Source organism: Rhipicephalus sanguineus, chromosome 6 (genome assembly GCF_013339695.2).
Source record: "Rhipicephalus sanguineus isolate Rsan-2018 chromosome 6, BIME_Rsan_1.4, whole genome shotgun sequence".
Classification (NCBI taxonomy): domain Eukaryota; kingdom Metazoa; phylum Arthropoda; class Arachnida; order Ixodida; family Ixodidae; genus Rhipicephalus; species Rhipicephalus sanguineus.
This window is the reverse complement of record NC_051181.1, coordinates 130,872,009-130,887,347: the sequence shown is the minus strand read 5'-3', so window position 1 is coordinate 130,887,347 and position 15,339 is coordinate 130,872,009. Positions and strand designations below refer to the sequence as shown.

At 48.0% G+C, this 15,339-nt stretch overlaps 3 protein-coding genes across 3 annotated transcripts in view; all 3 read right to left on the bottom strand.

The window, feature by feature from the left end:
- LOC119397552 (Down syndrome cell adhesion molecule homolog) overlaps positions 1-15,339 on the bottom strand; it is a 409,196-nt gene that overhangs the window by 292,352 nt on the left and 101,505 nt on the right. The window lies entirely within an intron of this gene.
- Positions 1-15,339, bottom strand: part of LOC119397547 (uncharacterized) — a 68,398-nt gene that overhangs the window by 8,462 nt on the left and 44,597 nt on the right. Inside the window, 6 exon segments of the mRNA XM_049417093.1 lie at positions 2,609-2,707; positions 3,447-6,050; positions 7,578-7,907; positions 9,248-9,327; positions 11,699-12,341; positions 12,343-12,708. Coding sequence (XP_049273050.1) covers positions 2,609-2,707; positions 3,447-6,050; positions 7,578-7,907; positions 9,248-9,327; positions 11,699-12,341; positions 12,343-12,708 — 4,122 coding nt within the window.
- The window catches only part of LOC119396424 (cuticle protein 10.9), a 197,244-nt gene that overhangs the window by 139,519 nt on the left and 42,386 nt on the right, over positions 1-15,339 (bottom strand). The window lies entirely within an intron of this gene.

Here is a 15,339-nt window from a genome sequence, read left to right as displayed (position 1 = left end):
GGGCTTCCTGAGACGCGCATTCGCCCGTTGTTAGATTTAAGAGAGCTGTCCGTTTCCGAAAGCCTTGTCATCACCATGCGTTTATTTGATGAAGAAGCCGAAGTCCGTGAACTCGCGAGCCGCAGGACTCTGCCGCCGAACTTTCTTTACCTTTGCCTTTCTGAAACCGAAACACTTGTGCCCACAGACTAGGCCCTGAAGCTTGCTGGCGTTCAATTATCCATTTTTACAGTCCAGAGGCAAAAAAAAATGACAGTTTCGCCGCAACGTCGAATAATTTAATATGATAGCAACAAATTGGAGTGTAACGCGGAGAACGGAAATCAGTTTGAAATTTCCAGCGCGTCGCTCAAGCGCAAAGCACGCACGAAAAGAACACACACAGGACGAACGCGAACTATCAAGTGTCGCAGCTCGACACTTAAAGCGCGCTGCTCAAACATAAAGAAGGACGCACGAAACGAACGCGCAGGTATACAAAGGACGAGCGCGAACTAACAACTGTCACAGTTAATTTTTTCTGTTTCAACAGCGCGCTCCTCTCGCAAACTCGGCCTCTGCAGCGAGCGAAGTGACCTTCGTTCGCTGTGTAACTTCAGCGGGGACATCGCGGTCAAAGCACAAGACGTACAAACCATTCCCTTCACGAGATGAGCGAGCGCACAGGTGACCATGCCCTGCAGGGCAAAGTGCACCTGGCGAGGTAGGAGGCGCGCGCGCATCGGAACGAGCGAGGCGACGACCTTTAAAGCGCGCCCCTCGCGCCCTTAGCGCCATTTCGCTGGTGACCAAGAAAACACGCTCAAGCGCTTCCGATCTCCGCATACCGCGCCCACGGTAAATGGCGTATATAAATAGCTCATTCTAGTCGAACTGCGCAATGGGACGGGACACGAAGAGTTGTTAGTCTGCGCTCGTTTGTCTTGCCTTTCTTCGTGTCCCATCCCATTGCGCAGTTCGACTAGAATGAACTCGTACCAACTCGTCCAACTCTCCACGCTGCTTACTCATATAAATAGCTCGCCGTTAGTATGCTGAAAGACGTGCGCCTCGTGGCCTAGCCGTCTAACGCCACGCGCTGCGGAGCGAGAGGCCTCCCGTTCGATTCCGCGCTTCGTGAAAAATTTTTCTGAATTATTTTGCTTTGTGGCAGCGCGGAATTGAACGGGAGGCCTCTCGCTCCGCAGCGCGTGGCGGTGTTCTACCGACACAGCCACGCCTCTGCTTGAAGCTGCACTGAAAGTAACTTTCATGCTTCACAAACATACGCGTCCTGTATACAGGTGTCGCAGTATGAGATGTAATATCGCAGTAATATTGCGTGGTACAAGCGTAGATTGCCATCGGGCGTCACAACATGTGAATACCATAACGACTTGGTGGTTTAAAGCCAGCCACCCATTACAAAAGGCACACTCATTATTGCGCGTATTCCCTTAAGACCACGGAGTGGGTGCATCGCAACTTCGAAGAAGTTTCTCGCGAATAATTCCTCCTGGTTTAAAGCATGCTACCCATTACATAATAAGGCACACACCTTAGTGCACGCATTGTGTTGCACATACGTAGTGGCCGAAGTACGCACAGCACGATGTCGCTATCGAATTCAACTCAAAGGCGAAGGCTTAAGCGTCCCCCAATTTTTTCGTTTGTTGCTGTAGTTGTCTATTATCATTGACAACGCTAACAATGATGACGATGATTGTGCTCAGTTATGGCGCGCATAACCAGTAAGCGGCCATCGTGATTGTTGTAGAAATGAAGACCCACGCTCTTCCGTGGTCTTCTGCGTAGCCGTTGTGCGTACTGCACGTTCCGCTAAGCACCAATGATTGGTGCATGTGCTTTCGCTACCTCGTTTTCGCTTCGACCGCGAAGTCCTAAACCAGAAAAAATCCTCCATGTTCGTTTCTATGAGTGTTTATTCGCATTCTTAAGCCTGTAGTTTACGCTCATGGGCACGGAAGCATGCTGCTAGAAGTATACCTTGAAATCAGATGCGTTCGGGCAAGTTGGTATTCCATTTCAGCATAAAGCGCACAGCAAAAGACACGGATCGAGTGATTTCGTCGGTTGTCACTGGGTCCGCGTCTTGTGTTGTGCACTACATGCTGGAAGTGCTAGAAGTAGTGGGGCTTTTGGCTACCATATAGCATACCGCCAAAAGTAAACCATTATTTCACTGTAGGCTGCGTATCATAGCCGCATTCTTCTACGTAGTACAACGCCAATCCTGCAAATAGCTGACGGTGTTTAAAAAGCATCGTTCTGCTTATGCGCTCCCAAGAAAGGCGTGAGGAGCGCTCGTTGTTATATCATTCCGTTTGCTTCCATATTAGGAAGAATTCTGCGTTCGATGTCTCTGCCTAAAAGCTTGCCAAATGACTTTCCAACAGCTGCTGCACCGACAGCAGGGACGTTTGTACTCTGAACTTAAATCGGCTTTTTGTAATCTGCGAGTAGCGACCGTCCGTAGCTCATTCATCTCCCTCCCCAATAATCAAGTACCCATCGCCATCATCATCTCCGGGTGATCAGTTGTTGGGAGCTTGATTTAGTAGATGTGAGAAATACACAACAGCCTTTACAAATATCGAGAGTGTCAGACCTGGGTATCTTGTGGATTCTTGTCGGCTATCAAGTCGTCTGGGACGGCAGTTCCTCCAAGTGGTACCCTCTCAACGTTCAGAAGAATGGGCCGGGACGCCTGAAAAAATTCACATGCTTTTAGAGCTGATTTGTATACGTGACATTACCGTTAAGACAACTCGCTGGAAAATAAGGCTGAACACGCAACTAGGTTGATACAAGTATCGTTTGTTATATACGGGTAAGAGCGCTCACTGTAACCATGGCGTAGATTCAGCGTACGTGAGCCTTCGGCGATACCAATTCAACATAAATATCTCTTTGGTCATGCTATTAATGTTGAGACGTATATGAAATTAGCCATGTATGAATGATGAGCAGTACTCCACAGCCCGCATTACTCGGGCGACTCAGTCTCTGACTTTCAGTCTCTGACTATGGGACCTCCTTCTGTATACACAAATTTGTAATTGATTCGATGACGAAATAAAACCATTTCTGATTCTGATTCTGACAGAGCAGGTGCCATGTGGGCATGAATAGAGGACATATAAAAGAGAATGTATAAAGACGACAAATAAAGCAGATGCGCATAAATATATATTCATAATGTTGGATCTCTTGAAGTTCTAAGAATAACATGGCGATACGTACAAGTATACTTAGGCCAATCTACGGTTTTGTAAGCTCTCATCCAGCATTTCACTGGCTCTTGAAAAATACACTTCCGCATATTAAGATATGGCCTGCCTGACGACATAGCGCGACTGCACTGCATCATGAGTGCAAAGGTTTATGCAACGACAAAACTGAGTATTCGCGTTATACAGCTATGGCTCCAGAAAAAAATTTCTCACCTGAATTGGCTGACGCACAGGACCCGTTTGAGGGATTATGACTGCCGGGCCTACCACTTCTCCAACAATGCCACCGACCCGCCTGCTCGTCGGCAACAGCTGCCTCGTTACGTCGTCAGGAGCACCACCGAAGCCGCCTTGCCGGTCACCATCCAAGCTGCCGTCAACGGGAACCCCTTGCAGAGCCAGTCCGTCCACGCGCGCAGGTCGGCTACCAGGCTGACGCGCCGAATCGAAAGCTTGCGGCCTACCCTGCGTGAACCGTTGACGAGCTATGTCCAGCGGTGCCCGCGTGTCTACGAAGTTAAAAGGACCTGGAACGGCATTGGGAGCCCTCCTGTCCAGGTCTTCGGTGATGCGTGCGTTACCGTCCAGAAGTGGCTTTCGCAAGAGGCCGGCAGGGTCCTGTCTCGGCGCACTCGCCGGCGTTTCTGGTGTAACTTGCCCTTGGCCGCTCTTTCCTACATCGTCGGATGGGGTCTTGAACACCTTTTGTCTTCCGTCGCTAAGGGGTGGGCGACGAGGTACTAAGGGTGATTTCTTAGCATCCGAAAAAGTGAACGAGGCTGGCGGAGGGCTGCTGTCGTCCACAAGTTTACGCGGGACATCCACGTCAGGGCCCGCGTCTTCTCTTCCCGAGACGGCACCGGCACCAGGCCTTGGTCGAAGCTGTCTCGAGTCTACAAAACCGAATCGTGGTTGTACGGCTCCAACATTTCCCTGTCCTCCGGCACCAGGTTGGGAAAACCCGACTGTCGGCTGTCCTGTCCTAGACGCACCTTGACCTTGAGGGAAATTAAAGGGTGCCCTGCCATTAAACGAGTTCCCGAAGCTGTCTGGAACGTCTGGAGGAGAAAGTACGGCCTTTCGGTGGAGTGGTGGTGGAGGGAAGACAATTCGGTTTTCCGGCTGTTGCTGTACCCTCGGTGGTCGCTGAGAAGGAATGAGGGAATTTGGATTTCTCGCGCCGCTCAGTCTTTGTCCGAAGCGTAGCGTTTGCTGAGGTGGTCGTGGCAAGAAAGGTTGTTGTCCAAAAGGTTGCGAGTTTCTATTGAAAGGGTCTTGAGTATTTCTTAGATCGTTTATTCCGCGACTTGGAGCGTTCGGGAACCTTAAGAAGTTTCCGTCTTGAGCTCGCGGGCCGGAAGCCGGACCGAATACTTGTCCTGGGACGCCACCGCGAGGACCGAACCGGCCATTGGAGGAACCGGAAAACGGTCCGAAGTTAGTTCGAAAGACTCCGTTGTTACCGAATGCTCGTCTGCCTTCAACAGGGCTCCCGGCACCGAGTTCAGGAGGGGCCCTACCTGGAACATCGGATTCCCCAGTGCTAGGACCGAGTCCGTTTCTGTTCACTGCAACAGCTCCGTCTAGTACGACCGCAGGTCTATTTTGATCAATTAGCACAGGAACAATTTTCTTGTCCTTATCAAGGAACGGACGCTGAAATTGCTTGCTGTCCCTGTCAACCTTTTCTGGAGCACCGAGGTCAGGAGATGGGAGAACTCCGGAAAATGGATTTCTGTAGTTTAAAAATTCCTCGTCGGGGTCGACTGGAGCTTCAACACCTTTGCCATCAGGTTTCGCTCCCTCACCCGAACTATCACCTTCTTGTTTAGGCGTCTTTATACATTCCGGTCTTTTCACAAGACCGTCGTCGTCATCGCAAAGCAAATCACGATGCTCTGGCACTATGGGTTCGTGAATCACCGGTTTTCTGTCGCCTCCGTTCGCGGCTTCATTCGCCTTCTTTCCAACGTCTAAATCCTTCTCGTAAAATGGCAAGAGGTCTTCCAGGAAGTCAACGTTGCCACCTGGCTGCGATTGCGCGGAACCAGACGGCTTCGGTTTCGGCTTCAACTCCAACAGGTCCGGACGCTCGTCTCTGATCAAACCTTCGAAAGCACCGCCAAAGTCATCTTCGTTGCCCTTCGATTCGCCCAGCCGTCTCGGAAGAGTCGCCTGCTGGGGTGCCTCGCTGTACAGGACACGATTTGCGCTGTCTCTGACTGGTAATGGAGGCCGAGGCAGAAGCCTGTTAGCAAGGAATGGGCTGCCGGGAAATCCCGTCGGTTTCAACGGTCCACCGACCTGTAGGTTTTCAGGGGGTGCCAAAGACCCGGGTAAACCACTTCCGTTGAAATGGTGAACTTGTGGACCCTGCGGGCCGTATCGGATGACTTCCATGCTAACTAAAGACGGAGGGCTAAGACCGGCAGGACGTCCAACCGGTGTACCCAAGGTTCCGGCAGGAGTTCGGTCAAAGAACCGATTAGCAAAATGGTTTTGGGGATTTGGAAAGTTCGCCGTGGGCACGCCTGGTACGGGCCTTGCATTCGCAAACGGAGAGAAAGGTTGCTGAGGCCTTCCGGAGAACTGGTCTCGCGTTCCGGTCGGAGGCTGCGGACCGCCGGAAGAAAGTGTATTGCGGTAAGGGTAGTTCCCGGCGAAACCGTCGGGAGACCTTGGCCCGCCGAAGCCGGGAGTTTGCTGTCGAGACTTGAAACCGTCGATGCGCTGGGGTTCCCTGCCGTCGAATGAAGGGCCGGAGCTGCCTGGTCCAGAAAGACTCTGCGGAACGAAGATGGGATCCTGGTGGCCGCTCTGTAAGTAAAATAAATGTATTTGTAGAAAGCGGCTCCTGCGCATTCAAAGCTTGTGGTCGACTGCGAGTTTCGTACTCACAGAAGCGTAGGTTTGAAGACATCCTGTATCTGAAAACTTCCTGAACGACAGTACACTTCATCACTCATTCTGTAGCCTCCCGTTTTTCTGGGAATTTGTAGCGTCACCCCAGTTCGGTTATCATCATAGTAACAGCGATCTGTCATTTACATATACAGCGAAGACACTTTGATAGCTTAGGAAAAATGTATTCCAATTCAACTCGTTGAACCCCTGCTAGGGAACGTCAAATCCTTGATGCTTGGAACGTTCAAATCCTTGACCCCCGTGCTAGGAACGTCATGTTCAATTAAATGAAACGCACTCAAGTAAGCTTCACAAAAGCACAGTCCACACGAGCACAATTCTTCATTTGATAGAAGTATTACTGGCAAAGCAAAGCACCTGTTCATTTTATATCTGTAAGGCAGAAATGTCCATCTGACTTCTCGTATGTGCGCCGTGTCAAAACTCTGCCGTCGACTTCTTTTTGACTACATTGTTGGTGGTTGCACAGATTTCTTGCGTGACAGTTCAAAGACTTGGCAGTTGGCACAGCCTTGTTGTATACCGGGTGATCAAAATTAAGATTTTTGGTTTTCTTAAACATAATCAATGAGACTTAAGTGAAGATTATACCTTGCAGATAAGCCAGTATTAAACGGGTAATTGTTATCACCTTTACCTACGACTTCAACCCGTTGTCAGATAAACGCCGTATACAACTGCCGCGGCACATAAGGGAGGAGCTTTACGCCAGTCCTCACTGTCTTGCACTGCGCAAACATCCTAAGCGCAATTAAACATTGCAGCGAGACATCTCGGAGCACGGACATTCTAGAATTCCGCCAAGTGGAACTGTGTAGAAATACTACTGCCTTAACTTTTCAATATACAAATATACCCGCTAACTGCGCTCACTAAAACGATTAAGGCCGCTTCCCACTAGGGGTGCGAAGCCTGAAGGAAGTGCGGAGTTAGGCGGCCTTCTTTGTTTCTCTTCTGTTTTCTCTTTCTTTCTTTTTCCCTTTTGCAGTTTTTTCTTTCTTTATTTCTCTCTTTATTTCTATATATTTCCATCTTTCTTCCTATTTTTTTCTCTTTCTTTCTCTCTCTCTTTCTATTTCTCGCTTGCTTCCTCTTTTCTTCTATCTTTATTACGTGGTTTTGCCTGCGTTACGCCGAGCGACGACAGCATACGACAGCCCGGGCCCCTAAAGTGCTCCGAAAGTTCATTATTCGATCTCAGTTAATTGGGTGGCTGACAGTGACAATTATCGTATCACTTTGTGTCTTTCTGGATACATAACTTATTTGCAAAGGTGGCTTTCACGTACTTCCCATTGCTAAATTTTAAGAAAACCATAAAGCTTAAGTTTCATCACCCGGTATAGCACCAAACACAGCTGTTTTGTCCGTTCGATAGTGTTTCTGTCGCGAGATCACGCGACCAACCCTAAACCATACCTCAAGAGGCGGAGGCTTGTAGGGCCTGAATGGGTCTTCGCGATGAGTAGCTCCAAAACCTGGTCGTCGGAATGGCCCCCTCGGTACGTTGCCCCGGTTCGCCGCGAAACGGTTGCCTGGGCCGGCACGTTGGAAGGGCCTGGCGCCCGGACGGAAGTCGACTGACTGAATTTTCCCGTTATCCGCCTGGATGGCATACGCGCCATCTCCCTGGCCGGCTCCGCCACGACTAGCGGGACCTGCGGGGGTGGCTGGTCGTTCGTCTTCGTTTCTGAAGAGGAACGGTCTCCGGGGATCGTTGGGTGCGAAGCCATCCTCATTGCTCGAGTCCTGATTTGAAAACAGAAGAAATAAAGGTGTTTTTATTTCCTTATATTATGCCGCAGGCTGCGCACAAGGGGTCATATAATGTACTTTGTGACAGCCTGTTGCCTTTTCTTGCATTTTTCAAAAGCAAGAACCCTCATCTGATTTGAATATTACCTGAAGTACTCGTTCACAACCGTGTGTTTTGTTGTTTTGAAAGGAGACCGATATCGCGCATATATAGTTGAGTTCTGGAGTTATAGGTTGGGTATGGAATACAGTGAAACAATGCGTGGAATACAGTAAAAATACAGTGAATTGAACTCGCAAAAAATGGTAATTAGTTCAATATACCGTGTAATTCGATGTAAAACTTTTTAAAAATTTACCGTAATTTTGGTGCAGCAAGTTGGCTTCGCGGCATCGCTTTACGAGGATGCAAGGAAGGCGGCTTCAGAGCAGTACGCGGGAATATTTTTTTGTTTTCGTTTTTTTTTCTCATTTTCCCGCAGTTTTGTAGTTGAATATGCGGGTTATATGCAGAGGGCAAGTCGTACCCGATAAAATATGGTATTGGTGTAAAGAGCGCATCTTGTAAGAGACTGCTTTTTAGTGTCTAAATACATGCACCGGCGGCAAAAATCAGCGCGCAAAAATAATCTCCAATCGTCTTTTGATTTTGTTTTTTATTTTCTGGAAGCGAACGGCGACCGCGAGCTACGGGCTCTCGGGCGCGACGAGGAGAAATCACGGGAGAAAGCACGTGATAGCAAGCGTTGGTTTATACTCGCTTACTGCGGCGCCTTCCTAATCACACCGCTCCGTCTCCCAAATGCATGCGGGAAAGCCTCCCTCTGCGATAAAGAGCCAACTCTTTATGAGGAAAAGCCAACTTCTTGAGGCGTTTTGCTCTGCCCGATGTATGAAGTGTTCAGGTTACTTTTGTTCGATGTAGCAGTAGATCTTCCTATGCATGGACGTTAAAGCATTATCGTGCTTGAAAATAGTTCGATATAAAGGATAATTCGATTTACCCGAATTCGATACAGTCGGCTTTGACTGTACTACCCTCTGTTGCGAAATAATTGTCGAAGTCTTACGGCTTGTTTGTAGACAAGGTGTTGGGGCCTGTACTGTACCTCAATTTTTGTTTACTTTATTATTGTGTTTGAAATATTTAAGGGTAAGCGCTTATTTCAGTGATTCGAAGAAACCTTCGCGTACAATGTTTGTGTGTAGGTCGCATGCATTGCTACACGGCATCACATTTGCTGCCGTCTAATAGCGCCGTCTGTTTAATTAGCGTACATAAGTACTCAGAATGCACCTGTAGTATACACCAATGAGAATAAGATTAAGCTTACAGCGCTGCTTCCACCATCGACATCGGCTCCAACCGCACCTCCTGGTCCAAACGGGAATCCTTGTTCACCCGCTTGACCGCCTGAGTCGTGAACGAAGCATGAATGATATTTTCAAAATATGAAAAATGGTTCATTAGTTAGAAAATATTTATTTCAACAAACATTAGGTAACGTTTGCATGCTTGATGCAAGCTTGCAGAGCAAGCTTCCGTCATATGTAGTCACCAATTACCGAACACCCTTCATGAAGACAGTCGTACCTTCATACTTCGATGGGATTTGAGTTAGATTGAGAGTGGATGTGCGTTAGATTGAGATTTCAGAAAGTTTTTCTATCTCTCTTGATTATCTCGTACTACAAAGCAGCTGAATGACCACTTGATCCATGGAAACTTTCGAGCTGTCTTTCATTCAGAGTTGCTATGTTTATTTCGTTCATAAGCATAGCTTACGACTTCAATGTCTTAATAGGGTAACACACATCAATAAGAAAAAATTAACAGTATTAGGTAATGTCTTACGAAAATTTTTGTAGGTAATAAAATAGTTGTCGGGGTTTTATGTCCCAAAACAATGATATAATTATCAGTGATGCCGTAGGGGAGGACTCCGAAAATTTCGACCACCTGGGGTTCTTTAACGTGCGCCTAAATCTAAACACACGGGCGTCTAGCATTTCGCGTCTATCGAAATGCGACTACCGTGGCTGGGATTCGATCCCGTGGCCTTCGAGTCAGCAGTCAAGCACCATCTATCAAGTTGCTTGTGTCTCACGCGACTTTTACCGGCAGTCTCCTCCATCTTTGATGGAAATAATTTATTATTATTATTATTATTATTATTATTATTATTATTATTATTATTATTATTATTATTATTATTATTATTATTATTATTATTATTATTATTATAATCACCAGACCACCTGATTGTTGGCAATCAGGATGACGGTATGACTCATTGTAATGCAATCCGCACTAACATTAATTAATGAAGGCTCCTAAATGTGTCTACTAAAGGTGTTACAATTATCTTTTGTGGGATGTATCTCAATAAATAAGGCATTGAACAAATGGCGAGGGCTCTATTGCGTACCAAGTAGCCGTGAACGTCACGCATACGCATGATGCATACAAGACCAAAGAAACATGAACGAAGCTTTAAAAAAGAGTGAACAGCGCGCACGAGGTTGTGACTGGATGCATTCCTATAAAGAGAAACGCGTGGCATTTGCTTTACACACAGAAAGAGCCAGCCAAAGAATGAAACCGTTATTGCGTCTCTTATCATCATCCTCGTTGTCTTTCCGCCGCGCCTACTCTATCAAAGCACATCCGGCACGAACCCCGTGTGAACGACAATGTTTCATATCGAGTTCTCCAAGTAATGACGTCAAGGAAATCCGCCTGACTCTGCCTTCCATACGAACCCTTGTACACAGAAACGCCTGCTGTTTGCCCCGCGCAGCTATATCCCACGAGTGCCGTATCAGAGGGCGGCGAAATGTTCTGTTTGCGTTGCATTAGTTCCAATCAAGAAACGTTTAAGCTTTTCAGCCGCCGTCATGGGAAATATGGAATGCAGATTAAGTCGTCACATAGTCAAATAGCAGCGCATATAGGACTAATGCGAATTTGCATTCACGTTGAAGACTTAGTAAACACCAAAGGAGCAACCGGTATTCTTGGCTACATGTTTGTCGTCAAACGCATTGTCATCCAGCCTTCCAGCAGTCCCTGGGCATCGCCAGTCGCCCTGGTTCGAAAACCGCGTTTGTAACACCAGACGGATTGTACGAATTCACTGCAATGCCGTTCGGTCACTGCAACGCTCCCGCCATCTTTGAACGCATGATGGACGGCATGGACGGCATCTTTGAACGCATGATGAAGGAATAAGAGCAAGAGCCCATTGCCATCGGCTGGTTCGTACCGGCAGTTCGCTCTCTGGCTACGCGCTGCCTGCTGCTGCTACGATCGTCGCTGTCGCTTAATACCTCAATAAACCCCCGTAATAGTTGTAATTCTGGGTTTATGCAGAATTCTTAACTGCTGCAGCTAGAGTGCGCCACTTAAGCGAAAATTTGCAAGTAATTTATGATCAGCTGTGACAACATTGTAGCGAACTTTCTTATGTGTGAACACTTAATTTGTGTGAATGTTTTTGTTTTGCATACTTTTGTGTTGAGTGGACATTTTTCTGTATTGAAGTACTCGTGACTAAGTGCGTGAGTGTTCTTCTAAGCGTCTTTATATAGTTTTGTGCTTGTTCTCTACCTTGCGACGGCAACTATTATGCAAGAGGAGTAGCCTGAGCCATGCTTTGGCACCAACCTCCCCTTATATGTATTTAATAAAAAACAAAAAGCGAGCCACCTGCGTCTAGTAGCACCTAATATCTTCCACTGCAAGCATTACGCGGGCGTGCTCATCGGCGTCGCCATTTTCTCACCTGCAAACGATGGTTGTCCTGGGCCACCGAATCGTTTATCACCAGGTCCTTGGGTATCAAACTTGTTTACGGGACCACCAGAAAAGCTGCCACCAGGACCGAAACGGGGCCCTCCGAAGGGCGCTCTACCGCCAAAAGATGGTCTTGCTCCGCCAGCCGGTCCCACAAAGACACCGGGCGCACCTGGTGCCCCTGTTTGAACCGGTCCCGTGAAACCCGGCTGAGAGCCATAGTCCCCACGTCCTGGGTACTTCTGAGAACCTTGCGTCACGCGGGTGAAAAGTGGAGCCCCGAGCTCTGGCGGCTGGTATTGCTGACCAGCGCCGCTTTGGTAACCTGGTCCGGACGGTACATTCTGTCCTATGCCAGCGCCTCCGCGGAACGCGCCCGGGTAGTTGAGTCCAGGCCTCCGAGGTCCGAAAGAACCTGGTCCCGCACCTTGAGAGGCGCCTACATTGGGAAAAGGCGACTTCGATCCTGAGGCGCCACCACCACGTGTTGCAGATGGGCCAAAGGCTTGGGGCACGCTAAAGCCTCCTTTGGGTGTTACTTGAGACGGCGAAAATATGCCACCGGTCGAACCAGCTGGTACCCTGAATGGTCCTTCGAACGAAGGGCCAGACGGTCCACCACCTTGCGCGACAGCCACCGTCGAATTGCCCGAAAGAGTCTCTAGATGGACCGTAGTTGATCTGAGGTCGAGGCCTGGGGCCCGGAGTTGCTCCGGGACGTCCAGGAACACGAGTAACCTGGACTGGACCGACGGGCACGATTCCAGCAGGCGGAGCTCCCGTGTGAATGCCCGGTGGCGGAGGATTCAGGGCGTTCGTGTCCGTGTCGAAGCCCGGACGGCCCGGGTAGAGCTGGTCTCCATCGACCGGCTGGTCGAGGGTCAGGATCCGCGACGTCAGTAGTTCGGCGCCAGCGGGCCGCCTGGATGCGTTCGGCCGGTACCGTTCGGGAAGCACGTATCCGGGAGGCAGGCCGGTTGTCGTTTCCGTCACTTCATTCTGCGAAAGAAAGAGTGCGTTAAAAGAGAGAGAAAGGCAAAGGAAAATCAGGGAGGTTAACCGGATTGAACCAGGTTTGCTACCCTACACGGGGTGAGGGGAAGGGGAGGAAATGAGCTGGGAAAGGAAGAAGGAAGGTGAGGCCAACTAATACGCTCGTGCGCATGGTAGCGTTCATCCAGCGAACATAGAAGGTTTCAAACACGTTAATAAATGTCTGTCACTCTAGCTGCTACTTGCCGTTGTAGAATGTGACTATTCTTGTCGTATTAATTAATTATTAATTAATTATTTTTACATTTCTTCAGAAGAGGAGGGGCGGTACTAAAATCCGCATCAGCGACTTCACGAGGGTCCCGACTCCCACTTACATGGCAGTCCACTCGACACTCGTAAGCAATAAACGCATTGGAACATACAGTTATAGGTGACAATTATACAATAGTTAGCGAGAAATAATAACTGCAATTCGGCCATTAAACACAAAAATTCATTAGTGCATACTTGACGCACTTATGACGACAAATATGCATATAAATATCTTTCTGACCGGATCTGCTATTTCAAGACGCCTACAACCGACTTTTCATGCGCACACATAAGAGCACTGAGCTGCTAGCTCGCGTAAGGTCCTGCGTATAATTTTGTGTGTGCTCGTGTACTCCACTGCCTCGCGGTTTTCTGTAAGCTTGGTGGGAGTGATTATTACTTCAAGACATTTCAGTTAACGCCTTGCTGCACAATGCAACCGCTCCTACCTATGACCGATAATAGCAGCTCTCCAAGAACTCAACAAAGCAGTGTGAATAAACTATGCTCTAAAAGCTACCGTTACAACAGTATTGCATCAGCATACCATTGCGACTTCTTGTTCAGCCAGGATAAACCTGAACACGTGTATGTTCGAAATAAGAAGGTGCGGTGTTCGACGGAGATTTCTTTTTTTTTTCGTATATGTGGCGAATTGTCGAGAATACAAAATTTTGAAGCATAGAAAACGCTTCGTTAACTTTCAGAAAACAATCGGAAAGGACAGCGAGCAAAGCTGAGACTACAGTGAAACCTACAGCGAATCTCACGGGACCACCAAAAATATTCGTATCATTCGAAATTCGTATCACCAGAAAGCACGGGAAATTATCATGCGACAAAAGAAAGCTGGCGTACATTTTCATTTATTGTTTTTCATGGCCGCAGCAACGTCAGGGAAAGCCCTGAATGATTATCAGTTAAGTTTTTACATGTCGGCAATCATACCAGCATTCGTAAATATACGGCCCGTACACGCGTATTTAATTAAAGAACCAGGTGCGTTGTGACCCGCGGCAGCAGTGGCCCGTTCCAAATTTTGGTATGCTTTTTTGCATGACAACGGAGTACTGCAGCGAAAGTAACAAAAAAGCGCTTTGACGCGATGGATCAAGGCCACAAAATTACAAAACCGCGGTCCTGTCTTATGATTTTGTTACTGCGGAGCTGTTGGGGATGTTTCTTGGGAAATTTACGGCCGCGCCCGCACAAGTGCGACCAGAACGGTCGCGCGTGTTGAGGTTGTGAGGCCCGACTCCTTCGCCAATACCGTCCTCGCCTTCTTTCGGTCCTCGTCCACCTTTCATAGGATGTCTGATGCACGAGGCAGGCACGTGTAAACACAGTACAGCGACAGCAGCCCGCGTCGACGCGTTAGAAAAAAGAAGCATGGCGCTAATGTCCTCTGTAATCTAAACGCGAAGGCACACGGAGGCACATAAGAGCCTCAAAGATTCGCGCACACAATTTCGGAGGCCGTGACGCGTCCCTGAAGGTTTTGTTCTGACCGTAAGAAAAGGGTTTTTCTTGCACTGTGATTCTGACGATTTGGCGGTGCGGCGCGCATGCCCACGCTTGCGATCCCGCGCTCGCACGTGCTTGGCGCGTCTTCCGCGACAGCACGGACGGCACCTCTTCGTACCTGGGCGGTAGCGTACGTTCGTATCAAACGACGCTGGGTGAAAATCGGTTCGTAACAGCCGTACTCCATTACAATGCAGGCCAATGGGCCTTGACCGGGACCAACGAAAAATTCGTATCACCCCGAAATTCGTATGAGCTGCGATCGTATCACCGAGATTTCACTGTATATACTATTGCAAGTTATACGAAGAATATGCTTCGTATCTTTCATCAATGAAACTACTTTTTATTTTTAGTGAGTTGAGATGACCAAAAATGGCATTATAATTGATGATCAGGTTCAGTGGGCTTTTCGACATGGATCGCATATGAGCAAGAGAAAACTTGCTTCGAGTTGTTTCGCAATAAGCTATACTATAAACTTGCATCCGAACTTGCATAATATTATGTAGTTTGTAGTTCATAATTGACAAGCGCTTTGTGAGCGGGCGCTAAACGTGACCTTTGCAGCCTACAAATCGTGCCAATACGTGCAGTATTACGAAAGATGTGTGCATGTCACCTAAGCATTTATTTTAAAAAAATTGCAAACTTTCGTTTTCAGAGCGTCAACCTTCATCTGCTTCCACTGCGTAACAATTTTTCTTTTTATGTGTAGAGCATATTGGTATTTTCTGTAACTTCTAATATCTTTCTCAGTTACTCTTTTCTATAGACCAACACGTAGCTTTTCTCATC